Consider the following 26,907-nt stretch of genomic DNA (forward strand, 5'->3'; position numbering starts at 1 on the left):
AATAATTTCAGCGTCCGCCCAGGTTGGGGCAATCAGGGACCCGCACAGCATAGCATTGAAAAGAAATGTGAAATATGGGCCCCAAACATCAATTTCAGAGAGTTACAAATCACCAGGGATCCTATCTATCCCTGGTGCTTTGTAAGAAATTATATTTTTAATTGCTGAGCACACTTCCTAATTTGGGATAACTGGGTGCTCAGCACAGCGCTCATCAATTCTGTCCCTATTTCAGGGGGTGGCAATCACTCTATTGCAGGGACACAATCTCCTAATGCCAAAACATGGGTCCAAGTCTCACTGTACCATAAAGTCTCAATCTCTGTCTCACTGAGGAGCATAAACTTGGCTGAAAGTGAACTGGAGTTGCTTGTGTTCCCATCCAGAGGTGACAAGCGCATGGCCTGGCAGTTTGTTTTGTTTTCATAGTGAAATAGGACAAAGTTCGATTTGTATGTTGTTCACCTCCTTCACTAATAGCAGAGATGAGCTAAAAATCAATGGCATGGAATACACACAGTGCATTTACCATTAGGTGCGATTAAGTCAAATATTTCTATCCATCACTTTTTGCTGTTCTTATAAAGCGAACTGCATTGACCATGATGCCAAGGGGCGATCCTGCTGGGAGGTGAAGCAGTGTGATCCCACATTTGTTTCCTGTTTAAAAGGCTCCCTGGAGCCATTTGAGCTGACGAACTCGTGGAGAGGTACCTGCGCGCCTGGAGAGCTACCAATAACGAAGAATATTTTGGCAGCCTGCTCAGAAAACCCTTACACTCATATTGCCTAATCTCTACTGTAGAGAAGGCCAGCACCAATCTGCACCTACCTGGTGAAACACTCGAGAGACTTAGCAAGTACACACACTTGGCGAACTGCATTGACCATCATGCCTAGGGGTGATCCTGCTGGGAGGTGAAGCAGTGTGATCCCACATTTGTTTCTTGATTTGCATGTTGTTCACTTCCTTCACTAATAGCAGAGATGAGCTAAAAGGCAATGGCATGGAATACACACAGTGCATTTACCATCAGGTGAGATTAAGTCAAGTATTTCTATCCATCAATTTTTGCTGTTCTTATAAAGTGCAAAGTAAGGTCACAACTTTCTAAGGCCCATCATCTCAGTTTAGCAATTGTAAGCCTGGTGAGAGAAGTTCCTAGACCGTGTTCATGAGGTGGATAAGGACTCCCAGCCCTTGGCCTCCTCTGTGTTTTTGTGTGCTGAACAGAGCTGAGATGAGGTTTCTTGTTGCTTCAGATAGCTGATTGGGTTTAACCCAGGTTAGGCTGATAGGGTGAACCCATGTAGTGTTGAAGAGGTTACCCAGTTTGGGATGGTGGTGCCCCCTTACTAATTTGCAGGTGTTGTCATTCTCAATGATTGATCCCCTTTCTTTTCAGCAACTTCTCCTTGAGGAACAAACAATTTTTAAGTACAAAGTTCCATGCAAAGTGGTGGGGGCGTGACCCGGCTCAGAAACAGACACCCTGTCCTTATCATTAATATGATCTATTGGGCACGAAGACACATCCAAAAACCACACGAGTCCCAACTATGTGCAAAAGGCCACTTTAGTGAAACAGGTGCATAAGTCAGGTACACATTTTCTTGGCTCTTGCCATACAGACTAAAAGCCTGGCCTCACTAAACGTTTCCTAACATGGCCAACGCCCTCAACCTAAAAAAAACCTCAAACGTTCCCATGTACACACTCTCCTCACTCCAAAGTTGCATCCATCAGTTACACCAGTGTATATCCCAAAATTGGTATCTTTATCTTGACTTTCCAGCCTCCCCCTCACCTTGTGCTAGTCATAGTGATGATCTAAATAGTCAAAGCTTTGTTCAAGTATTGGAACTTCCTCTCCACAAACGCCACACAAAATAACTTACCTTATTTGTTTTCTACCACCCCTCCTCCCAATATCGCACTTGCTCTGCAATTTCACTACCAACAACCCGGCCAAGACACTCCCCAACTGCAATAAATACAACTCCATGCCTATAACCGAAAGGTGGACCCTATCATCTCTTAACGTAAACTTAGAAATGTCAAACCTTATATCCGGGTGCTCCACCATGAAAACACGGCCTTCTCTGCAAAAACGTGCATATTTCTCTATTAACTTTCTGCCACACCTCGTCAATCTCCCCAGGCTTCCTTGCTTCACCTCGCTCACTTCTAGGAAACAATTTAGTCCATAACAGGCGTTCCCTCCCACGCTCCTTTGAGCTCAATCAAATCCGCCTTCATAGACTTTAACAATGCCAAACCTTCAACTTTATTAAATCATTTTCCCCTAGATGAATCAACGAAGCATCAGGGGACAACAATCCTTCATGCAAAGTGTCCAAATTTGGCAGTCACTGGTGCCATCACCTGCCCTCTTTGCCAAACCATCTAATTTGACATCTAGTATTTTTAAAGCTCAGCTGCCTTCCAAATCTCCTTGTCTCAGCCTGGTGTGCCACCCACTTAATAAAGGAATTGCCACAGAACGAAATCTTGATATGCTTTCTTCTGGCGGCCTGCCACACATTCAACAAAAAAATCATTAAAAGATTAAACTTAGTCCAGCGGTAACATTGGCTAACACACCTCTCATAATAGTTGAATTTCCACCTTCTCAACCGTTGAATTTCTTCCTGTGAATACCCTCTCAAATCCACATATGTTGCCCTCCCTCTGTGGAAGGAATGGGTACCATATTCGGCTGCAGGTAGATGACACCAAACCAAAGCCTTGCTCAAGCCCCCATTAATTGTGACACTGACACCTATGACCTGTCCTTGTGCCTGAAATCCCCTGTGACACTCAGAAATCCTCCTTTACTGAATGTCTTGCACCACCCCAGAGGGCACACCCTCTCATCCGGGTAAGCTGACAAAGACACCGATCTAGTCTGACCCATCTGGTGCATGTTTGACCTCAACATTGTGATCTAGACAAAATGCCCAACCACTGATACATGATTCCCTTGCAATGCCTCAATAGTGCCCAAACCGAACAGCTCCACCACCCTAAAGGCCCCAAAAATAATCAGACCATAAACAATGGAAACACTGTGGCCACCATAAGATCCTTAGTTATGCCTTGGGGCACCCCCACCAGCCTTTTCAAAATCTGCAACGTTAAAGACCTACAAACGCTTCCCACAACCCCTCTTTCCCATGCCCAGCCTTCCAAAATTCTACTACCCATCTCCTCGACCAAAGGTTTGTAACCCAAGCCAGCTTACCACTAAAACCCAGGCTGGCCAATTTACTGGCGATGGTCACTGGAGATCTCAAGAAAAAGCTTTGTTTATGCATCCAACTTAATTTAAAGGATACTTGGATGCTATATAGCTAATCAGAAAGTTAAGTCACATTTCACGTGTATCCCCATTAGAGTGTCTCAAAAATAGAATATCATTTAATAGATGAGGAACATGCATCATTGACTTAGGATGAAAAGAATGAGCGAATGCCACTGTCAGACCACGCTTGCATATCAGTGTCTTATGACCTAGGTGCTCCTTCTGCTCATACTAGAATATAGTGACAAAAGAGTTACTAATAGATTTGGAGTCACTTTAGAAGGTTAGGTAGTCTATTAAACTGTTTTTGCGGAAAATAAACAATCTTGGTTGTCTGCATAGAATATTTGGGCTGTACTCTAAGCTACCTTAAAATGTTTAATAATAAACATTATGGCACATTCACAGTTGTCATCCATACTCAGAAAATAAGGCTATTTAACTTTACAGTTGTGAGACTTATCTACGCAAGATGGAAATTTAGGAAATTGTTTATATGAAAGAGGGGTAATGGAGCAGGTTCCGAAGTGAGCAACTTTGTGAATGAATATTCAGCCTCCGAAATGTGGACATGTCACCACAGAAGAGTAGGATCTCTTTTGCATTTTGGGACTTAGTATCTAAAGAGGGTGCCAATCCAAGAAAGAAGTTGGAACAAGTTCTACACTCTTGAACTCATACCCTTGTTCAGGAAAGATTTTAGTTCTGTGGAAATGTGGCCAGGGCGTCTAGCTTAGCATAACAAGGACTCATAGTGTCACATTATTTAAAGCTTTTCCATCTTTTTTCCTGGGAAACCTAGTTTATTGTGTTATAAGAATCAGTTATTCAGATCACCAGGGAGGAGAAGCAGCAGGGACATACCTCTGAGTACATTTAGATGCAAGAATATTCCTGTGATATAGTTTAGTTCCCCCGTAGAATCATGAACAGCTCTGTGCCAAAATAAGACCTAGGTTGTGAAGATTTTAAAAATGTCAACATCAGAACTCCTGTAACCCTTCTGTAATTAAGAAAGAAGCCAAATACAACACTTTTCCTCCACCTCACTGGGTTCACTACCCATAAACGTCCTGCTTCACTGTAAACGATCCTGAATCGTAACTTGGGGCTCACGCCCTTGTTCAATGCTTTGTGAATCTCCAGATAGGTTTGTGCTCTACCATTATCTAGAGTACAAACAGACATACATACATTGACAGGGAAGCAGATCAATAAAGCGAACCCAGTTAAATGTAAAAGAGTAGGATAATTTCAAATTAGGAGCGGTATCACATTCTGAAAGACATTGAAACAGAGCCCGTTCCAGAGTGCATCCTTTTAGGTCAATTGCAAGGTGGTGAAGGACTTACAAACAATCGACAGGATGGCAAGAGAATTTGATGTATATTTGGGAGTCATCAGTGTACAAATGGTACTCCATGTCGTTTCTGGTGAATCGTCGCTTGTGGTAATATCGAGATTTCCGCATTGGAGGCAAAGCTGAACATTATGGAACACTACGGATGGAGGAAGTGGGTGGAAAGGTGCCTGATTTAAATTGGTGGGTCCCATGTGAAAAGAAAAATTTGAACCTTTGGAGGATTGTTTCACAGCTGGTAGCAAGCCAGTTGTGTCACTTCACCAAAATCATAAGGGTAAAAGACGTGACATCACATGGTGTGGGTCCCACCTACCACTGTCATCACAGAAAGAGACATCACTTGAATCCTAACCTCGATGATGGCTCTTTGGGGTTTTCTTAACATTGAAAACTCCAGATTACTGCATATTAATACATAGTGAAGGGTGACACTTGGGCCACTGGTATATTGAGACAAGGTAGGGCCAAAGAATGTGAAAGTGGAGCCCAAATTATGCAGCAACAAAATGCAAATGATGGAGCACAATGTGGCACATCTTTGGACATATTATTACACTACTTTGTCAATGTAACACTCGCAGTAATACTTTAGGGGCACATGTTCCAGCTAATTACTACCAGTTTTAAAACGGATTAAGCCTATCAACAACTCAAAGGTAACCATTTAACATTTGCAACCTATCTACCACTGCACAACACCACGCGTGACACTCTTTAAGATCGTGCAGCAGATGGTCGATTATATAGCTACTGGGGTAAACCTATAAGTATGTGGGAAATGCTGCAGAACTGCATAATTCCAATGGCCTTGTGTAATGTATCCAAACAACAAGGTACTAAAACTAGCAAAAGATTAGTTACTTTATTGAGGTCTGTGGTCAGATAGGTTATATCTAAGGCTTCCTGTTTTCTACTTATTTTTACAGATAAATACAGGAAGAAAAACATGTATTTTCCCGTCTGTATTTATGTTTAAATGTCGATAAATGTGGATAAAACTGGAAATTGGGTTGTTGTTTTTGAGTAATTCTAAATGCTGTCAATCATGATTGCCAGGCCAATAGCTGTGCGTATTGACAGGCATGGGGTTTTAAAAAATAAAGGAATTTTAGTAAAAAGCCTTAAACAGCAGTAGATCTGCACAACCCTGATACTAAAATGTGCATATTTTATCATCTGAGTGTTTATATATCACTGAAACCTGTCATGCATTCAGGCCAGAGTGTACATTAACTGGTTAAATAAATGCAGAAAGATACACATTTCAGCTTCATTTTTTCAGAAAATCTAAAATAAATATAGATAAATACACGTAAAATTAGCAACAAAAAAATATATGGATAAATAGAGACTGAAATAACAAAAATATAAATACCATAAAACTGTGAGCCCGATAATCACACGAACAGCAAAACAGGCCAAGCAGCACAGAGGCCCTGCAAAGCAGCAAAATAGAGGTATACATTCCAACTTCCGGCTACCTCTAAATGAAGCACTGCTTTATTTTGTAAACTCTGCTCCTAAGCCAAAGATATGAATCTTTCAAATAACATCACCAGTCACAATATAACAGCCCTGCTTAGATAACATCATTCTAACCATCTGTTGTCAGCTTTGGGGACAAAAAAAAGATGGTGACCGTCAGTAAGACTCACTGCTCATGCCCCAACGCACAGATCTCCATGGGGTGTGGTGCTCGAATTGTCACGGGGAATGTCAACAAATGATAACGTGACTGCCTCCGGCCAGGGTGTGCTTTGTCAAGAATCATATGCTTCAACAAACACGGTTTGCAGGCAGCAGAAGAGCAGGAATTAAAAGCAACATTATTTGGAGCGTGTAAATTGGATGTTTAAATGGCGTCCAGATTCCGAAAGCTCCAGGGGACTCCAAAAAGGCGCTCTACAAATGCCTGTTACAAAACATAAAATATAAAGATGCCATCCCAGGGATGAGGCATATTATATTAAAATTATTACTAATAGCACGATATATGTGTCTCTCAATGCTTCAGTAATGGGTGTTATTATTGCTCAACTGAGTGTTAATCATTTCATCTATCACTGAAGGATGATAGCCTGCGTCTTCCCTGCTGGGATTTGAAGGTGTGAGCTGAATGATACAGATAACAAACATTTCTGGTAAGAGGAAAGCCACTACTGTGTGCTAAATTAATCCTTATGTGCGCTACTGTGAGCTAGAAACCCTCATTAAAATATAGGATAGAGCTGTTAGCCAATGTCCCTCCCTTTAAGTGAGCATTTGCGAAGACAATAGCTCTTACCTTAGTGACCTATGGGCTTTGCCAATATTTTTTCGCCTTGCTGTGGTGCTTTCTCGATGCTGTGCAGCATGGGTAAAGAAAGGCTATTACACAGCGGGCACATAATTTTGCACGTGTGCACACTACACATGCAAATGCCTACAAAATGAATTTAGGGCTCCCGGTTTTATGGTATTTTAGTTTTTTGACATTTCCGTCTGTATTTGTCCATACTTTTTTTGTCAACCTTATCTATATGTATCCATATTTATTATGGGTTTTGTGAAAAAAATAAAACTGAAACTGGTATATTTTCACATGTATTTAACGGGAAAAACCTTTACAACTCAACTTTTACAACGCACTACCATTACAACAAAACTTTTACAACGCAACATCCATTACAACTCATGCATTTACAACGCAACCATTACAACGCATGACACTACAACGCACACCACTACAACGCATGCCATTACAATGCATACCATTACAACGCATAGCATTACAACACATAGTACCCTTACACTATCCAACACTTACCCTACTGTTGCACTCCCTGCAGTTAGAATAGTAATTTTTACCCCTACACTATCCAACACTTACCCTACTGTTGCACCCCCTGGAGTTAGAATAGTAATTTTAACCCCTACACTATCCAACACTTACCCTACTGTTGCACCCCCTGGAGTTGGAATAGTAATTTTTACCCCTACCCTATCAAATACTTACCTTATATGCAATGTAATGTTATGCTTTGTAATGGTATACGTTGTAAATGTAGTATGCGTTGTAGTGGAATGCGTTGTAAAGGTAGTTTCAAAGTATTCATTGTAATGGTATGCGTTGTAATGGATGTTGCGGTGTAAAAAATGCGTTGTAAAGGTAAGCGTTGTAAAAGTATGCGTTGTAACGTCATACATCTGTATTTAACCAATAGATATGCAGGCATGCTTGAAAGCCTGTCAGCTTTCAGTGATATGAACACCTCCAGAAGATAAATGAAAGCACTTGTATGAAAATATGCACATTTCGGTATCAGCCTTGCGCACATATACTGCTGTTTAAGCCTCTTTACTAAAATTCCTTTCTTTTTTAACCCCTTACCTATCAATCCACACATTTATAGACCTGGCAGCCATGGCAAAGTGTATTTAGAATCACTCCACAAGCATCCAAGTTCCTTTTTTATCCACATTTAAAAATAAATACACAGAAAAAAATGGTTTTCTGTCTGTATTTAGCTGTAAAAAAATCAGTAAAAACGGAAAACAGGGAGTCCTAAAAATTATGCAAACACTTTTTTTTTATTTACAGAGATGGATCGCGGTCAATAAAAAAAGAATTATCAATTAATAATTACTACAAAAGCTTGATGTTGATTTTGAAGCGTGGGTGGGGGAGCAACACAGAGGGCACTTGTGGGGAGAAGGATGCCGTGGAGGGAGCAACACGGAAGAAGCCATGGGGGGAACAACATGGAGGATACAGGATTGGGGGGACTGAGGCAACATATAGGTTGGGGTTAAGGGAAAGAAGCAATAGGTGAGAGAGAGCAACGTAGGTGGGTGGGCGGAAGAGATGCACACAGTTGAGAAAGCAACACGGGGAGAAGTACACAGAGCGAGCACAACATGAAAAGCATAGGGGAGAAACACATAGCCAGCAGAAAACACCATGTAGTGTGGCAGGAAGTGAAGAAGTGGAAGGACACAAGCAATGCGCCCATGCTCCGGCGTGGAACAAACAGGTAGAAGAAGGAAGGCCACATGAGAACGAATGAAAAGCGAGCAAATTAGAGCAACACTAAAGCGGACCAATAGCAAGCAATGGATGGGCTCCAAGTGCACTGTAATCTGACAACAGGTCTTTTCTTTGCCAACAGACACTTGCACTTTCTGGTAGACTAGACCTAAAAATTGTGGAGGTGAGCTTGAAGTTAGACTCTATAGCACAATATACTGCATAATATACTGCACCCTGCTCGCTCACAATAGAAGATGGTATATTATATAAAGGATACATTACTAGGTAACTGTATGTTAGGGTCCAATAATGCCACCAGTGGGATCTTGTGGTGTGGTAAAAGACCACGAGGCCAACGACTGTTTCAAAACAGGTTGTGTCTGCTTCTGACAACTGATTGTTGCAGTGTTCAGCTAACAGGAATCCCAGGAATGTTGTGTTTGCTTTACACTGTGAGGGCTGAATGCTAATACAATACAGTGGACTGCTTAAATTGGATGGTGGGAGTCGATTAGTCAAAGGAATTTTCATACTCGTAAAATGGATATTAACTGACTGGTGAGAAGGACCTCAAAAAGACTAAATTTGTTTTCTATTCGTTAAAATCCACATTTCATCGGAATCATGTAATACTCCTAAATAATGTACAAATGTCACAAAATGTCACAGATACAGCATTACAATAGATTGTACCCGTTTATCTCCCCAAGATGGATGCATTGGCTTCCTCTCACGTAAGGTGGCCAACTGCCCCTCATGTTGCAGGTTTGTCGTGCAAAGGTGGCTTCTGCCCCATTGCCGTCACAGTGACTCTGAGGGATGCACGTCCTCTCGCATTTTGGTTCCCTGACAAATTTAGCCGTCTCAAAGGATAATAACCTATTACTCTTTCAGCCCCTTATGAGCTGTGAAATAGGTACCTGTTGGTGGTTGAGAGACCAGAGCAGCAGCACAGGAGGGGTCCTGCACCAGCAGCTTCGAGAACAGCGTCAGCTGCTTAGATGCAAATCCAGCGACCTACCCTTAACAGCCCTGAATGTGTTAATGAAAACATTACTATCCATCTGTCCTTGAAGTATGGCCTAGGTGTTTATTTCTCACATTAAGCCTGTTTCAAAGTGCTGACATATTGTGATGTCAGTGGACAGGGGCACACAGAGAGTATGGTTTCTCCAGTTTTAAACAGTTTGTTAAAGTAGTAGACGTGAGAATGCAGCACACTGCAACTTGCTGGATAAGGCTATACATTTACCACTAAAACTGCATTTCGGTGAATATCTGCCATGAGACTGGGAAATTATCGACTCCCCAAGGATACATTTCCAGTCCATGTTTTAACTACACACTAACTAGCAGCTTTTACATTGTTTCTAAATGCTTCCGATCTTGCCCCCCCCCAAAAAATAGAACAATTATTAAAAGTAATTATTTAACACCTTCGATGCTGCTGACGGAACCGTTCCGTCATGCCCCTCGGTGGGCTGTGCTGGTGACGGAACGGTTCCGTCACGGCCCGGCCGCCGCGCCTGTGCGCCGCTGATTTCGCGCCTGCGCGGCGGGTTTAATTAAGCGGGCGGGGCCGTGACGGAACCGTTCCGTCACAAGCAAAGCTCACCCGCGAGCCGTGGCGGAACGGTTCTGTCACCGGCGCGGGTGAGCCGCGCGCCCGCCCGCGACCGTTAGCGCTGCGGCGGAATAGCCGCCGCAGCAAAGGAGTTAAGAGCACATAATTTGACCAAATGGGTAGCTGGAATGAAAAACACCAGTTTGCATCGTTCTTGCGCCATGCAATGTGGTGCAAGAGCGACCCAAAAATATGGAGTAATTCTGGGTAGATGTTGCGTGGGTGTTCGAACCAGGGCTAGACTGGCCATAGCGGGTATCAGGCATTTCCCCAGGAGGCTGGAAGGGTAGAGGTCAGTATTACAGCGGAGGGTGCCTGTTTTTTTACTGGGGGCTGGTTTTGCAGTGGTTTTGCAATATCGGCCCCCAGTAACAAAATCAGCAGAGCTTCACACTTGCACATACCCCCCTCTCCCCCCCCCCCCCCCCCCGCCCCCCACCACTCCTTTCGGGCTGCTTTGGATTCCCAGTCCAGGCCTTGTGCTGATGCAACTCCCATGGTCTTTGACGCATTCCCAGATATACAAGACCTTGTAAACCTAGTAATGCGCAGGCGTAACAAGGAGAAATATGTTTATTTCTCCTCGTTGTTCCTCTTTCTATGTATGCTTCATTCTGCAGCACACGTAGAGGAAAAAGTGACTCAGGGTTGTTTTTACACAGGACGGTGTCCCTTCCTGCACAAAAACAATCCTGTCAACAACACAGGCACACTTGTGCCATGGTGCAAGGGGGCCTGCATTGGAGCTGGGCTGCCAAATGGTGCCAGCGAAAGAGAAAAGGACAGGGATGCACGCTATTGAATACATACGGCGCATTCCTGCCCTATCCCTGTGACCGCAGGGTAACGCAACACGGTGACTTGCTGCGTGCCCTGCGCCACCAAAGTTGTAAATATGTCACTAGGTTTTACATGCCTGTTACATTCCGTCCTCTATGGCAACAAATAAACATTATATATAGAGGGTGCACAACACCAGACTTGTTTCTTGGTTGACTTATGGCATCCCTGGTAGAGTGGGCAGTGATCGGTTTGTGAATGCCTCTCATTCATGTTTAGAAACGACCACTTCTGGTAAATGAAACTCGATGCAGTAATATAATCTGATATGCTAAAACTAAAGTTAAACGCTTCCTCGCGTTAAAGGTACACACATTTTACATTTTTGAAGACCCTTTATCCTATTTTTGCAGGAGATTTATGGCACAGTGTACACACCATCTGTTATGACGACTCAGCTGATGGTCGGCTCTTGGAGCCTTAGCTCAGCTGTCCCCATTAATGACTTGCCCTCCTCTCTCTCGCATACACTCTCTGCCCTCTCTCATTTACCCTCCCACTCGCCTATGTTCCTCATTTGCATTCTCTTTTTATTCCCATCTTTCTCTTTCAATCCTTCTTCCCCCCCCATTCCCCGTCTCTCATTTGCCATCTTTCCTTCCTTTCTCTTGTGTTGCTTCGCCGGCTTTGGCTGTCTCTCAGTCTCTCTCCAAAGGCTTCCCTCCCCCCTTAGAGGGCACTGCGCCCTCCACCCCCTGTCTCTCCCGCCTCGTCTCGTGCTCCCTCCTCTCTCTCGTCCTCTGCCCCGTTCCCTCCAGCATTCTTTTGCTCTCGCACGGAAGGAGCACTTTGCACTGATCTCTTGTGACAGCTGCTCTCTGGGCTGGTTCACATCATCAGGAGGGTGGGGGCAGTGAGGGGTGGGGACAGTGAGGGGGTATTTTAAGACTATTTCCCGTGCAGCTGACAGGGCAGACGTCGCAGCGAGCATTCCGTGCAGGTGAGTGCCTTTAGACGTGGCCCCGGTTGGGTTAGAGGGTCCCCTGTTGCATTGATGTCGTAGAAGAGGGCCCTGATATTAAATCAAGAGAACAGAGTTTGATCTTGTCTGTTAGTGGGAGAGTGCAGGAGTGCCCGAGTTCAGGGAGCAGAGATGTTCAGACGTCAAGTGACCCTTACTTGTACAGTCTATCGAACCTTCATTTTCACTACATTTCACTCAGATACTGATCAGAACCCTGCTGTGACCTTCCAAAATATTTAAGCAGTCCAGTGCATTTGAACGGATAGTTCGAGTTGGACCAGGACTTCAATGTCAGAGAAGCCTCAAGACAACTGCGCTAGGTTGAGACCATTGGAGACTCACTAACGGGTGCGATAATTCTGACCTATGGACGTACATTTTGGCATATTGACTTTGGCACCCAGTAATTAGCAGAGCATGCGGATCTTGGTGCTTTACGCCTCATAGTATTACCCAAAAAGCCGTAATAGGTGATAAATATTGTACTCAATAAATTCTGCACAACTCAGCATCAGATTTTATTGGAGGCGATAATTATTGCATCCAATACTGGACCACTCGTGATGCAGACTTAGGAAATGCTCACCCACTGCATCTGATATAAGCATACAGCCGGAGGTGCCCTTCTGTCGCCTCCAATATAAGTTTACAGTGAGAGTTGCTCGTTCATAACATCAAATCTAGTGTTTTGAGAGATGTGCTCTTCTGTTGAAATTGTTTCAGAGGTACTTGTCTGTCGATCTCCGATATAAGGATATAGTAAGAGGTGTTCGCTCATCGCCATCTTATATAAGACTCCATTTGAAGGTGCTCATCGATCTCCCTTCATATCTAGGTGCAGCAAGCGGTGCTCAACCATTGATCTCTAATATAGGTGTTCAATGGGAGATGTATGTCCAGGTCCCACGATTAGACACCACCAGTGCAGGTTCAACACTTCAAAATCCAATAAAGAGGTTGAGTCAGGGCTAGTCGTCCTTTGTCCTGCAATACAAAGGAGGTATTCATCTATTGCCACAGACGGAACCCGTCAGAGAAAAGACTCTAATGTAAGACTCTACTGGTGGTGCTCATCGATCACTCTTCATATAAGGCTACAGTGAGGGGTGCTCTTCTGGTGACTTCTGATATAAGGCAACTACGGGAGTTGTTCATCCCTCGGCTTCTGATAAAGTTAGAGGAGAACCGAAATCATCTCCAGTGTATAGCTCCATTAAGCGTGCCCCTGAATTGCCGCCTTTATAATGCTGCAACGAGAGGTGCTCGTTTATTGTCACCAATGCAAAGTCTATGAAGAAGGTGATTCATCATCACCTTAATATGAGGTTCCATTAGAAGGAGCTCTTTCTCATTTCCACTGATTTATGGCTTTATTCAGATGAGCTTATTTTTCGCCTTTGATATATTTCTCTACCTCGAAGTGCTCCTTCACTGTAACAGGTGCATTGCTTCATTAAGAGGAACCTATGCTTCGTCTCTGTTATGACTCCGTCCAGAGGTGCTCTTCCATTGACACTTGTATATGGCTTAGTCGAGAGGAGCTTATTCTTTGCTTCTGATATAAGGCTCTGTCCATAGGTGCCTATCCATAGCACTCATGAAATGTTTTGATGAGGTGCATGACCATCATCCCCAACATGGGACCCCCTTAAAAGGTGCTCATCCATCACTTTAATTTAAGGCTGTAGGAGGATGTACTTGTCCACTGCCCCCTTTATAACCTATTGATATGATGCTTCGGTGAGGTGAAAATCCATTGCTTCCAATACAAGGCTAGAGTATGAGGTGCTCTTTCATCACTTTGTGATATAATGGTCAATCTAAATGGCTACAATGCACGCGCATGACTCCACTGGAAAGTGCCCCTCCATTTCCTCCAATATAAGGCTCTAACCGGACGTGCTCATCCATTGCTTCAGATATAAACTTTATAAAGCTGCAATAGGTGGTGTTTGTTCAGCAACATGAAGACTCCAGGAGGGAGGGGCTCGGTCATCATCCTGACTGACATTTCCAGCATGAGATGGTCGTCCATCTTCACAGATTAATTTCATCACTAGTAGATTGGAACCATTTCTTGGAGAGATGCTCTTGAAAGACAGGCCTTCTGTAGTGGGTGCATGTGAGATGCAGAGCAGAGGTGCTCAGAAGGCAGGCCAGGGGAAGCCCAATAACAGATGGTCTTTTCTGCCTTGACAGACAGACACACTTAATGCAAAGCCGCCAGCTCAGCAATTGATGCTACAGTAGTGCTGCCTAGTGCTTATTCCAAGCAGACAAACTAAGCCATTTCAAATAAGTGAAATTAAATGCATACCAGTAAGTCACTCCAGATGTTACTTACCGGGTCAGGTCTGCTCTCCATTTAGCTAGATTTGCACTTGGGTCACTTTTTATATGTCGCTGGTTATTCAGGACACGTTTTGTGTGGACCATTTCGTATTTGGGTCACTCGTGGTTTAACGCCATCCATTTCGTATTTGGGTCATTCACGGTTTAACGCCTTCCATACTAGGGCTGTTTCAGATCTTGGGGACTTTGCAGTCTATATGATTTCAGACTGGGGACAATTGTAGTTTTAGAACTCCTGATCTAGGTCACTTTGCATCTACGTCCCCCTCGGTTTTGGTTACTGTGGAATCAGAGTCGCAATACACAGTGGTCTTCCTGAGTTACTCTTTATATTGGTTACACCACATCGCAGTCGCCTTGTGGCTCAGTGCATCATTTAGGTTAAGTGGGTACGACCTAAATCTGGAAACCCTGCTCTGTTCTACGTCCTTTCTGCTACACCATGGCAACTTAGTATACTCCTTTTGGTCTCTCCCCTGTTTAGCTGCTTTCTTCCTGATTACCCTTTTGTTCTCATGGCTTTCTCCTCCAACAGTGCTCCTTTCCTCACTTTTCACTGCTTTCTTCCTTCACACTATCACTTACTGTCTCTAAACCGCTTCCTTCTTAATATTCTGTCACTCTTACTCTCACTCTGCCTAGTGCACTCCCTTTTCCATTCCTTGTAATTACCCTTGCTTCAAATCACGTGCTTCCTCACTCACCTTCTCCCCTCTTGCCTTCCCCTCATGGTTTTCGCCTTCAATGTTGTGTCTGCTTACACTTCATTCCTTTTTGGCTGTTTAATCAAGTCACTCTCGCTTTGTGTTCCTCATGGTATGTTTTCCTCACTCTCTCCAGGTCTGTTGCAGAAGAGCACAGCTTCACAATTGTCTCTCACAGACCAGAAGGAAGACTTCCATCTTCGAAATATGGTCATCCGCCTGGGCCGCATGACTCCAGCTTACTTTCGCTTGCTACAGGTACGACAGCCTGCCCACATGTGCCCAGAGTCTATGTGCAATGAGCAATGCATGAAGATTTAAATCAACACCATCAACACCTCCATCTTAGGAGCTAACTTGAATGTCGATCCCTATATGTGCCATTGTGTAGCTCTTAACAGCCACAAGGCAGAGAGCAAGCACTCCATAAAACGTCCTACTTAAACGTCCAAAGCCCTGGCAGTAGCCTAAAAAAGAATGATTTTGAAAGAACACAAGCGATAGATTCCTACAGAAGTTAGAGCTCCCTAAATCCCATTAGTTGTCTTTTTGTATAGCTGGTCTGAGACTTCCACTCTAAGATGATCTAATGGGAGCCATGTTTGTCAGTGTCCTACAGGTTACAGCTCCCTGTCTGCTGAGTCTGCGCTATCCATCCTACGGTGTCCCAGAAGAACGACAAACCCACCCTTTACTTTCTTGGTTATTCTGCACCTCATCTGTATGCCAGACAGAGTGTCTTAGTGGTCACCATGAACTTGTCTTGGTGTTAAATGCACTAAAAGCAGTTATTTGAAACATAGGGGTGAAAGACTGTAAATGTCTGCAGAAGGGGAAAGGCACTCTTCCGAGTTGTAATAAAATAACATTTGCACCCCCATTGTCATCCTCTTGGGGTGACATCCCTAAAGATTGCTTGGTGACTCAAGTGCAGCATAGAAACTGAGGAAGTGGTGGAGGTGAGGAAATAGGGATCCTCTCTAACTTGTGACTGAAAAGTGATGTTTGCCTCACCCATTGAGTACAGATTATCCAGAAAGAGAGGGGGGACAGAAGTTGGTAAGGACTTTGGCCCCCCTACCTGAAGAAGAGATGCCAACACCTGTCTCTGCACCAACCGTGGTAACAATGCAGGGAAAATAATAATAGATGTTGCCAAATTAAACACTCACAGGTGTTAACTCTGTTTTCCCACAAATAGCAAGGGACAAACCAAGGTTATGCAGTTGTATCTCGTGACATATGGCCTACTGAGGCAGCAGAACAGTAGAGAGAGGGATTTGGTGTTGGGCTTGTTGATAGTGTGAGTTGCAGTACTCACAACTGGTGCTCAAGAGAATTCATTGAAAATGGAGAAGTGTGGGTGGGCGACAAGATGGAGTTGGCTGCACCAAATCAGGACCAAGTCACAGAATGTGTCTGGTGCAAGATGGTGTGGCAAAGCCAGCGGGGCAGCTTTGATACTAGAGTAGCAAGAAAAACAGGTCATAGCGATGATAGGGTGAAAAGTGGCAGGAGAATAGAAAAGCAGACTAAAGTCAAAATGAAACGTGAAGAAGAAGACAGTTTTTCGGTATAAATTTAAGGCGAACATTTTGAATATGGACTTTGCAGGAGCATTTAGTGGATAGAGGTATAACTTAACAGTCTCTAGGCTGCTCAAACCGAGGTTAACAGGCTAAGATGCTGTCACATTTACCTCTCTCCTTCACATGTGAAAAAGGAACTGTTGTTGCAGGGATTCTGCTCAGGAACAGAGATATGCTTGGGACATAGGACATCGGCATGTAGGGACTGAGTCACCTTACTACTTCAGTACCTATGAGCCTGATTCCTTCTAGCTATAGTGCCTCACTTGCCCTGCTAACCTTACCAGAGAAGGAAGTGACATGTCACCCCAGAACAGAACCCCCTCAACCCTCTCGGGGATCATGGTAACAGGAGACACCCTTTTGCTCTCTCACTCGTACTTGTCCACAATAAAATAAACAAGAGACTCGAAGGAAGTTTGGAATATTTATTCAAACTATTGTGTCCTAAATGTTAGCATGGTCAATAAACCATTTATCATAAAAAGCCCTATCACATTGGAAGACCGTATTTCCTAAATCCCCCTCCCTTCTACTGAAGCGAAATGGTTATATATCACTAATCTCTGGGGATTAGTGGCCGATGCTGTTCGATAGCATACACAGATGGATGTTCTACATCTCAGCTGATGTAGCAAACTTGTCTCAGCACTCGCACTCAGTGTGTTTTTTTAAACTCTTGTGCTCAGTTATAGGACAAAACATGTGTGCTCGCAAACAGTAGCTGCGTTCTCTTGTTATGTCTAGGTGCTAGTGTCTGGCCAGATAGAATAACAAGGGGCATTGTTTTTTGACCTTGTCTAGCAAGTTCAGGCTCAATTCCAGGAAATGAACAGATCTTGAAAACATATGCAAGTTCCATGTGAAAGTATAATGTGGCACACAGCAAATGTGTTCATATAGTAACATTTACAAATGAAAATGCGGCCTGCAAGTGCACATTTAGGCTAACATAGCGCAAACTACAACGCCCCATGCAGGAAACACATGACACGGTCAGTATCTGAGTTATTCCTGTAGTATTGGGGACTGGACATTTGTTACAGGCAAAGCAGCTTTATCCTAATTTCTAAAAGGGAATTGTTATTCCATGTTCTCTTCCCTTTTTAGTCTCAATTTGGGATTTAGTGGGGTTGCTGGTGATGGCGTTGTTTCTGTGCCGCAATTAGCATGTTTTATTTCACACTGGTCACCTGCTTCAAACACATGTAAACTGAGCCAGCTAATCATGGAAAAGAGAAAGCAATCTCTTCACACTTCAGTGTGCCAAACTGAAGGACTCTGCCTGGCTTCTTGGCATTCCAATTAAAATAAAAGGATACTCTCTATTATCTGTCACTGAGGATAGGTATTCTAGAAGTTAAAGGCTGCCCAGGTGGGGATGGAATGGATTGTGTAGTGACTGTAGTGGTGATAAAATGAGATGTCTTGAGAGCTCCAGTTATGTTGAGGGCACGCGATGCACTGGGAACCAAAGGAGTGGTGGAATGTATTGTTTTGGGGAGCTTAGACACTCATGACATATAAAGTATTAGGATTACCATAACATGATGAGACAGATTGCATGGAAAGCACAGGTGTTGATGAAATGTAATGAACGAGCAGCTACAGTTGACGTGGGGATATGACATATGGGGATCTCCAATATTGTGCATTGAAACCAGCTGTGCTGATGTGATATAAAATGTGCATCATCCCATTGAATATGATGCTCATGGACCCCAGGGAGAGATGGGAATGTATGTAGGAGGTGCCTCCGAGCCAATGAGATATGATGTGGGTTGGCCTCAGAGGGTGATGCAATAGGATGTGTGTAGGGCCTAGGATGATACGATATGATGCATGGGGAATAACGGTTTGTGAGTCATTGACTTGTTTGTTCTTGACGCAGATGCAGGTGGCTGGGGAGCTGGAGTCAGAGCCCAAGGACCGGCTAGTGAATCACATGGCTACGCTGCTGGCCTTGATGGGTCTTGGCTTCTCCTATTACAGCGTTCGAAAGATGGTTCACCAAGCTAGCAGCCCTCCAGGACCATGAGCATCAGCTCGGAGGCACCCACGAACACCAGTCCAGCAGCCTTCAGGATCATGACCCCAGCCCATCTGGCCCTGAGGAGAAGGGAAACCAATCCAGCAGCCCCATCACCATGGAGGCAGAGAAGATTTAAAGAAAAGGGGCTAAACACTGGGCTTTGATGACCGGAATTATACTCAAATAACAGATTTAAGGGAAAAAACTGAGGCAAACAGAAAGATACTCATGCAGCAGATCTGAGCATATCACTGTACTCTCTACACAGTTCTGGGATATCCAAACATGGCTGGGCTAAGCCCACTCATTTTCACCAAGAGCAGACCCTTGGAATATTCATAGGTCCTATGACACCCACAGACCAGACACATACACACCATACCTTACACTAATGCACCATCCATGCCCACCTACGCATAAATCTGAGCATAAACTTCTGATCAAGGCACAAAGCTCTGGCATATGCAGCAAATCCTGGCATAGTGACTGATTTCCGAGGTAGCCACAGACATGCTAGCTGGTCACCCCCATTGGCTAATGTTGGCACAGGGCAATACCATTTACAGTTTACCAGTCATTTGCTTCTTCCCTAATTACAGCTTGCTATTTCTGAAGACTTGTACTCAGTAAATTCTCCTACCCTCAGGAAACTCATATAGTCCAATGTTTACAAGCTCTAGGGGGGCTTCTCCTATCTTCTCAGTCGGCTCTCTAGATTAAAAATGGCAGATTACGTTGATGCCTGCCGGCCTGATTTTATATTCTCAGTCTTAAGAAGTATAGTAGGGTAACTAGGCCTTTGGCATCTTCCAACAAAGTTTGGAAAATTAGCTGTATGAACACTAGACCAATTGTAGTAAGTATGTTACATGTATTCAAAGGATGGAATAACACAATTGAACCCCATATGTGTATGAATAGATACACTTATGGAAATACATCATCCGAGTCTTTATAACAGTTATCATTATGACGGGAGTTTTTTTTTTAAATTCTAATAGTAATGCAATTCTTTTATTGGTCTCAAATCGTACTACGGTGGTGCCTATGAAATCTACCATACCTCACTTAAGAAACTAGACTTTTTCCTGAGATGAAACAAGCTTTTGCTGCTGTTTAGGAATGAGCTACACAATCTTTGGATGATGAACGTCTACCACAGCCCAGCCATGAGGTAGACAGAACTACAAGGAACACTTGTCCACAGCTATCTGATCACACCACTTTTTAGAAAGGCTAGACTGCACAGCTAGTTAGATGGGTTTAGTTTAAAAACCCATATGAATGATTCTGGGACAGGACGCACATTCAATAAGTTAGTCAGAGAGAGCAGTACAGAATAATTCATATTGGGCACAAACCCATTCAAATATAGGAACATAGCAGCATATTTATGGAAGAGTAGTGTCGCGCTTACACCACGCAACGGGGCGCAAGAGCTACGCAACTCTTAAGTTTGATTTATCAAGTCACTCAAGCCCACCTTGCATGGCCTGATAAATCTTGAGTGATGCAATACAGTGCAAATCCCTGCACTGCGTTAGGAGGTGTTCCATGGGTGATGGGTGGGTGTTCCCATGCACCCACTATGGATTTTGGTGCATTCCCAGATGTACCATTACTGATTGACCTGGAAATACATTGAAATGCTACATCTCCCCAGATGAGGTATAACAAGGAGAAATACCTTTATTTCTCCTCTAACATCTTCTTTGTATCCTACAGCACACACTAAAAGAGGAAAATGCCTCAGGGGATTGTTTTGTGCAGGAAGGAGTCCCTTAATGCACAAAAATGATCCTGCTTACAATGCAAGCACCCTTGCACCATGATGCAAGGGTGCCTGCGTTGGCGCTAGACAGCACATTGTGCGCCAGCGGTGGGAAATGACAGGAATGTTATATTGTAAGTACCGCACATTCCAGTCCTTTCCCAATCACGCAGCGCAGCAAGGTGACTTGATGCGCTGCGGGATTATTTGTTAACCACATTGCTGTGGCGCATATTTTTGCGCTGTGCGGCTTTTTTCCAAAAGCCGCATTAGATGACAAGCTCAACTCGTCATCCGCACACGACCACCGTGGCTGATGACGAGCTGAGCTCGTCATCAGCAGCGAAGGGGTTAAATATGTCCCATCATTTTTTGAAATGTAATAAATAAAAGTTTGTAACACAAAATAAGATACTCCAAAGAAATGTCTTGCTCACACCAGACACACAGTCTCATGCAGCGTCATGGGACTTAAGGGGTTCCATTTCCCCATCCTTCTCTTGTAAAAGAATGTTGTGTTGGCTGACCTTGTCTTTCAAAACCCTGCAACAGATATATAACACAGTACACCCATTTGGCATCTAAGTGATGAGCTAAGGCATTGTCCTTTGTGCTCCTATGTGGCAAATAGCAGATAGTAGAGAGAACAGGTCGAAAAAAGTGATGTTATCAACTGTCTGACCCAACAGTGGAGTCAAAAGTCTAAAGATTTTTTATTTTAAAAAGCTATCCATTCTGCTCTAGCTTAACCGGGTGAAGGGCACACTAGGAAGTGACGTCCTAGCAGACGAAGTCATTTCTTAATTCCCCTGTCTACATAACCCAGCGACTGTGAAATGTTGGAAGTGGAGCAGGAAGGAAACACCCCTCGTACGAGGGACACAGCGACTGGCCTGCTTGTGAAGTGGGGCGGAAGAGATGGAGGCAGATGGGGAGACCGCATTGGCTGCCCGCTGTCCCTGGCATCCAGGGACACACAGCCCTGGCTACATTCGCTCATCTGCCCGCCAATCTAGCGCCCCGAGGGCATGAAACTCGTGGGTCAGAGAGATGCGAAGCTTTTATCCGCCTCTAAACCTTATTATACAACAGGACGCCGCGTGGACAGGAACCAAAACAATGATTACAAAAAGCGGCTTTGAAAGATAAATCTGTGCTATTAACGCTTTCCATGCCGACGAGGACCGTCCCCTGGCCAGCGCCTTGTGATAAAATACCAAACAACGAAACAATGCGTCTCACACCATCCTTATTTTCTGGAGCATGTTTAGTGTTGCTTTGAGCTTAATTTAGTCAGTTTTTATGTTGCTAGATTTTGTCAAGTTGCCTTTTTGTTATTTTTCTTTATTGAACCTCTATTACACCGCTCTCCGAGATCCTCCCCAAAGGGATGCTGGCACATTCCATATATTGAAACTATCCGATAGCCACACGTTCTAAGAGCATTTGGAAGCCAGAGAAACAAAGAGAAGCTTTCATAAAGAATCGTAAACTCACTCTAGATAAAGAATATCCATAATAATGGGACCATCAGAGGGGTGCAGAAAACAGTCACCCCCATAGACACAAAAGTAAAGTTGGTTCTATGTATGTAGGGCTTATGTACCAAAAGGGTTGTTTGCTGGACTGGATGAGACAAGCAGAATTTGCACGTTCTCTTCAAAATATATCTAATAAATAAAGTATATATAAAGAGTCTTAATGTATTTAAATCTTTTCACGATCTCCCTACTCCCCTAAATTAGTGCTCACCCAAGGCTCGATTATCTTTTCTTGGTACGAAAATCAATGGTACTCTTTTCATCGACCTCAAACCAGTGACAGGCTGAGTCAGACTTGTTTAACAGCATTTACACGTGTGTTTTGCAGGACATACAGCAATCACTCAACCTACTGTGCTATTTTACTGTCATCATCTGTCCCCAGGACCATTGCTCAGTCAATTACTTTCCCTTAATCCCCTTTAAACTCCGGATTATAGATCTCCTCTCATGTGTTGTGTGTTTCCCTCAATACTTTCGTTCAGTCCTGTGGCCGTCTGTTTCCGAGAGAGCTTTAATTGGTCTGTTGTTGTGTCATTCATATTTTTCTTCGTGCTCCTCTTACATATAGCATGGTGCAGTAGGATAGCCCTCTTCACCTATTGGCTAACCTAACTTTGACTGATGTCTTTCTGCTCTTTTTCAAAGAGCACATCAGCTGATCACATAGCTCTCTTCAGTGCCAGAAACGTCATCAATTTGTTATTTTTTAAGACGGAAACAGACATTTTTGCTTTTAGACATTTTTTTTATATTGGCAGGGATCCCGCAGATCCCCAACAATACAGTTTTACAACAACAACAAAAAACATGCATTGGGAAAGCAACAAGGCTAGCAGCCAGGACCATATTTATTAGCTTTACTGATGCTTGTTCAAAATGTATGTTGGCTCTTTCTCCACTTCTACATTTTACTCACATTTGTCCTACCTGCTCTTTCGAAGTCAAATGTCAGTCTTATGTCATCATGGCAAATTGCTCATAATAACCAGATTGGACAAATTAAAAGTTTTGCTTATTGCACAAATTGATACAATATACATTAGGGTAAAATAGATTTTACATGCTCGTACAAAAACAGTACAGTTAAAGAATACAGAGAGCTTACAGTTTTGGAAAGCAGACAGGTCACACCTATCTTAATAGCTCCAGCCAAAGTCTGGAGAAGTGAGGTTTACACCAGAAAGCAAGGTCCATCCGAGAAAGGGTGCAGGGAAAGGAGAATACACAAGGCTAACGGGTGGAAGCAAGGTTACTGCAGAGCTTCCTAAACGTCTTAGAACCATGACTACATTTTTAGAGCAGACGTTCATAACCCACCTGGTTTTAATGGACATGAGGTTGAGTGATTTTTTAAATATAATAGCAATTGATTGTAAATGTCACAACCTTGACCACACCCTTCGATATTGCAATGTGCGCAAGATATTGATCTGCCCAGAAAAGTGGCGGATAGTGAACTGCACTGGAGTCTGGAGCTGAAACAATGTTCAAAGTGGGATGCTCGCCTATGGTATTTATTCGCAAACATTTCAAGGCTTCTGAAACATATTGTGGTTGATACATATATGAATGCGTGTGTATGTATGTAATGCTACCGTGAACAAGAACTGTTGAGTTCGAAACGCGTAGGAGTGAAAGGAAGATAATGGGTCAATAAACCTATTTTGAATCATCCAGGAAGAGTGCGGCGTCTTTTGTAAATTTTTGCTAAAACAAATGTTTGCGGGATTGTCCTGAACCCGCCGCTGGCACCAGCTATTTGTTGCTCCACCCGAAAGGGACGCTTGCTGTATATATATATATATATATATACTTGAAGATGAAGGATCACAAGAAAACAACTGCCAGCCAGCGCAAAAATCTGGATCCAAAAGGATACAATGAGTCACAAAGAAATAAAATATAAATATAGATAACCATGTGGATCATTCACTATCAGATTTGAAGATTTTCCCCGTGGAACATGTCTCAAAGGAAGAACTACTGGACTCCATGGAAAACTTCTGGATGTACCGTTTAAAATCATTGCATCCAGATGGACTGAACATTACTGACAATACAACCTGATTACTGCATATCTCAAGAACTCTCAGGACTGCATTGATTCCACATTCCAAATGGAATCTTCACTCATGATGCTTTTTGAAAATTCAGCTGTGTCATCTGTGCAGCCACTGAGCTTACCATCTTGAAACTACCCGAGGAAGACCGAAGCTGAAACGTTGTAGTGGAAATATATTTTTGTTCTTTGGTGAATCTATCTGTTTGAGTCACTTCTTTCTTGGATATGGATATGTATATATATATATATATATATATATATATATATATATATATATATATATATATATATATATATATATATATATATATATATATATATATATATATATATATATTATCGCTGGTCTTTGTTCGCCACTGGTTGCCACTGGTTGGAGGTTCAAGATCGTTTGTTCGGATATATATATATATATATATATATATATATATATATATATATATATATATATATATTACAACACACTCCTAGAAATCGGCTCCAGGACAAAAACGGCCAGCACTCCAGTGTCAGTGTTCTTAGATTATTTTATTTCCAAACCCCCCAGCACCCTCGACAGACGCGTTTCTCACAGGGCTTCGTCAGTGTCATCTGTGTTCAAACCTACTCGCCATATTTAAACCATCCGCCCTTTTGACAGTAATAGACATCAACAATGGTGTTACACACATATTCGTGGCGGCCATCATGTAGTATGTACATATATACATAGTTATTTACATGGTTTCAACTTGGCGGTTAATAGAAAAGTGCTCAGTGCAAATGAATTAAAGTGAAGTTTGACATTTGACAAAAAAATGTGTTTTTCAGAGACTGTCACGTATATGCATAAGTTAACAATTTGATGCTGAGAGCAGTGTTTCAGCAACTCTGTCGTAGTTGTTAATAAGGGGGTGTATCCCCTAAGGTGTTCTAATAGCATTATGCAGATTGTGGTTTCGCATGTGGTGTGTTGTTAAACCCACAGTGTCTGGTTATTGAACATCTTTACGGTTGTGCAGGGGTGTATCCCCGAATTCAAACATGATTAGGATGTGTACCTGTTATATACACAATTTACAAGTATACAGTGTACCACTGTTGTGGGCCCATGTCAGCACAATATACATATTTACATCATATTTACATATTTTACCGAAAAATATATTCTTCCTCTGAACTTCTGGGTTCTTATTTGGTATCATATCAACTTGCAATTGTGCCACAGTTTAACCTGACCTGATGTTCTTGTATCTACATTGCATTGTTCACACTGCTCTCATTAATCAATATGGAGGGAAAATGAATTTACAAGCCAAACAGCATAGTATTCACATATTTACAAAGAGTACTTCTATGTTCTAGTTGCAGATATATCCTCTTCTTACAGAACCCAGGTTGTCTTATAAGTGCACCCACATTTCAGCATCATTATTCAGACCCCATGGTGTCATTGTTTTAAGGTCTAAGATATAACGGGACTCCAGTATCCTTAGGGATTTTTCTCTGTCCCCCCCTCGTTCTTTCTTTGGGATCTGGTCTATGCAATAGTATGATAGTAAATCCCTATTGCTGTTGTGGTGTTCGGCAAAATGACGGGCTATCGGATAGGTCTTGTCCCTGTTCACGATAGCCCTCATGTGCTCTAAAATCCTCATTTTTGCCGGTTTTATGGTGCTCCCTATGTAACGTTTGTTACAAGGGCAGACCAGGCAGTAGACTGTAAAGTCTGAGTTACAGTTTAGATGTTTTGTGATTTTTCTGCTTGATCCTCCTTCACCTGTTCTGCAAGGGTACTCTTTAACTTTTTTGCTGAATTTACAGGCTTTGCATTGTAGGCAAGGGAAAAGGCCAACTATCTTGTTCTTCGTTTGATTGGTCTTATTACGGGAGTAATGGCTATGAACCAGATGGTCCGACAGAGACTGGCACCTCCTATACGTTATCATAGGTCTGTCTGATAATGTTTTCTTCAAGACGGTGTCAGTTCTTAAAATGTGCCAGTTTCTTTTAAATGCTTGGACCAGTTCTCCAGATTGATTATTGAATGTTGTGATCATTCTGACCTGCTCATTATCTTTCTTCGACTCTTTCACAATCAGAAGGTCCCTTCTGTCGACAGTATCTGCCTTAGTTTGGGCTTGTTCTAAGATGTTTCTAGAATAGCCCCTTGCTTGGAATCTGTCACTCGCGTCTTCTTGAGCTTTCTTAAAGTCCTCAGATCCAGAGCAATTGCGTTTGAGTCTCAGGTACTCACCATAAGGTACATTTTTTATTAGACTTCTAGGGTGGTGGCTGGCAGCGTGTAATACTGCATTGCCAGCCGTTGGTTTTCTATAAAGTCTAGTGTGGAGCTGGTCGTTAACCACAAAGACCTCTAGGTCCAGATAGCAAACCGACTCGTTGCTTATCGTACTGGTGAACTTGAGATTTAGTTCATTGTCATTTAGAGCCGAGACATACTCCTCAGCCGAGGCCCTGTCTCCCCTCCAAATGACAAACAGGTCATCAATATACCTGGTCCACATCAATATGTGTTCATTCCATCTCTCATTTCTCCCACCCCATGCTTCGTGCTTCTCCCACCAGCCCACGAAGAGATTCGCGTAGCTGGGGGAGAATATATATATATATATCCAACAACACCAGAGTCCCAAAGTGAAACGACCACCAGGAAGATTATTTGGAAAACATGGGTTTATTCACAGCTTGCTCGTGGCAGGTATACAGGTAAACACTCCACAAAGTTAATGCTGCCAGACGCGTTTC

General features: G+C 43.0%; 1 protein-coding gene across 4 annotated transcripts in view; it reads left to right on the forward strand.

Annotated features, from left to right (window-relative positions):
* The window catches only part of ZNF593OS (ZNF593 opposite strand), a 222,916-nt gene extending 199,145 nt beyond the window's left edge, over window positions 1–23,771 (forward strand). For 3 of the 4 annotated variants that reach the window (XM_086957649.1, XM_086957651.1, XM_086957652.1), the window contains exons 2-3: window positions 15,298–15,419; window positions 18,642–23,771. In XM_086957649.1, coding sequence (XP_086813775.1) covers window positions 15,369–15,419; window positions 18,642–18,788 — 198 coding nt within the window. In that variant the 5' untranslated portion in view covers window positions 15,298–15,368 and the 3' untranslated portion in view covers window positions 18,789–23,771. Of the gene's footprint in view, window positions 1–12,038; window positions 12,082–15,297; window positions 15,420–18,641 lie in introns of those variants that run through there. The other variant, XM_086957650.1, reaches the window with a different exon arrangement.
* The last annotated feature ends 3,136 nt before the right edge of the window (window positions 23,772–26,907 follow it).

Source organism: Lissotriton vulgaris, chromosome 2_1, assembly GCF_964263255.1.
Source record: "Lissotriton vulgaris chromosome 2_1, aLisVul1.2, whole genome shotgun sequence".
NCBI classification, from domain to species: domain Eukaryota; kingdom Metazoa; phylum Chordata; class Amphibia; order Caudata; family Salamandridae; genus Lissotriton; species Lissotriton vulgaris.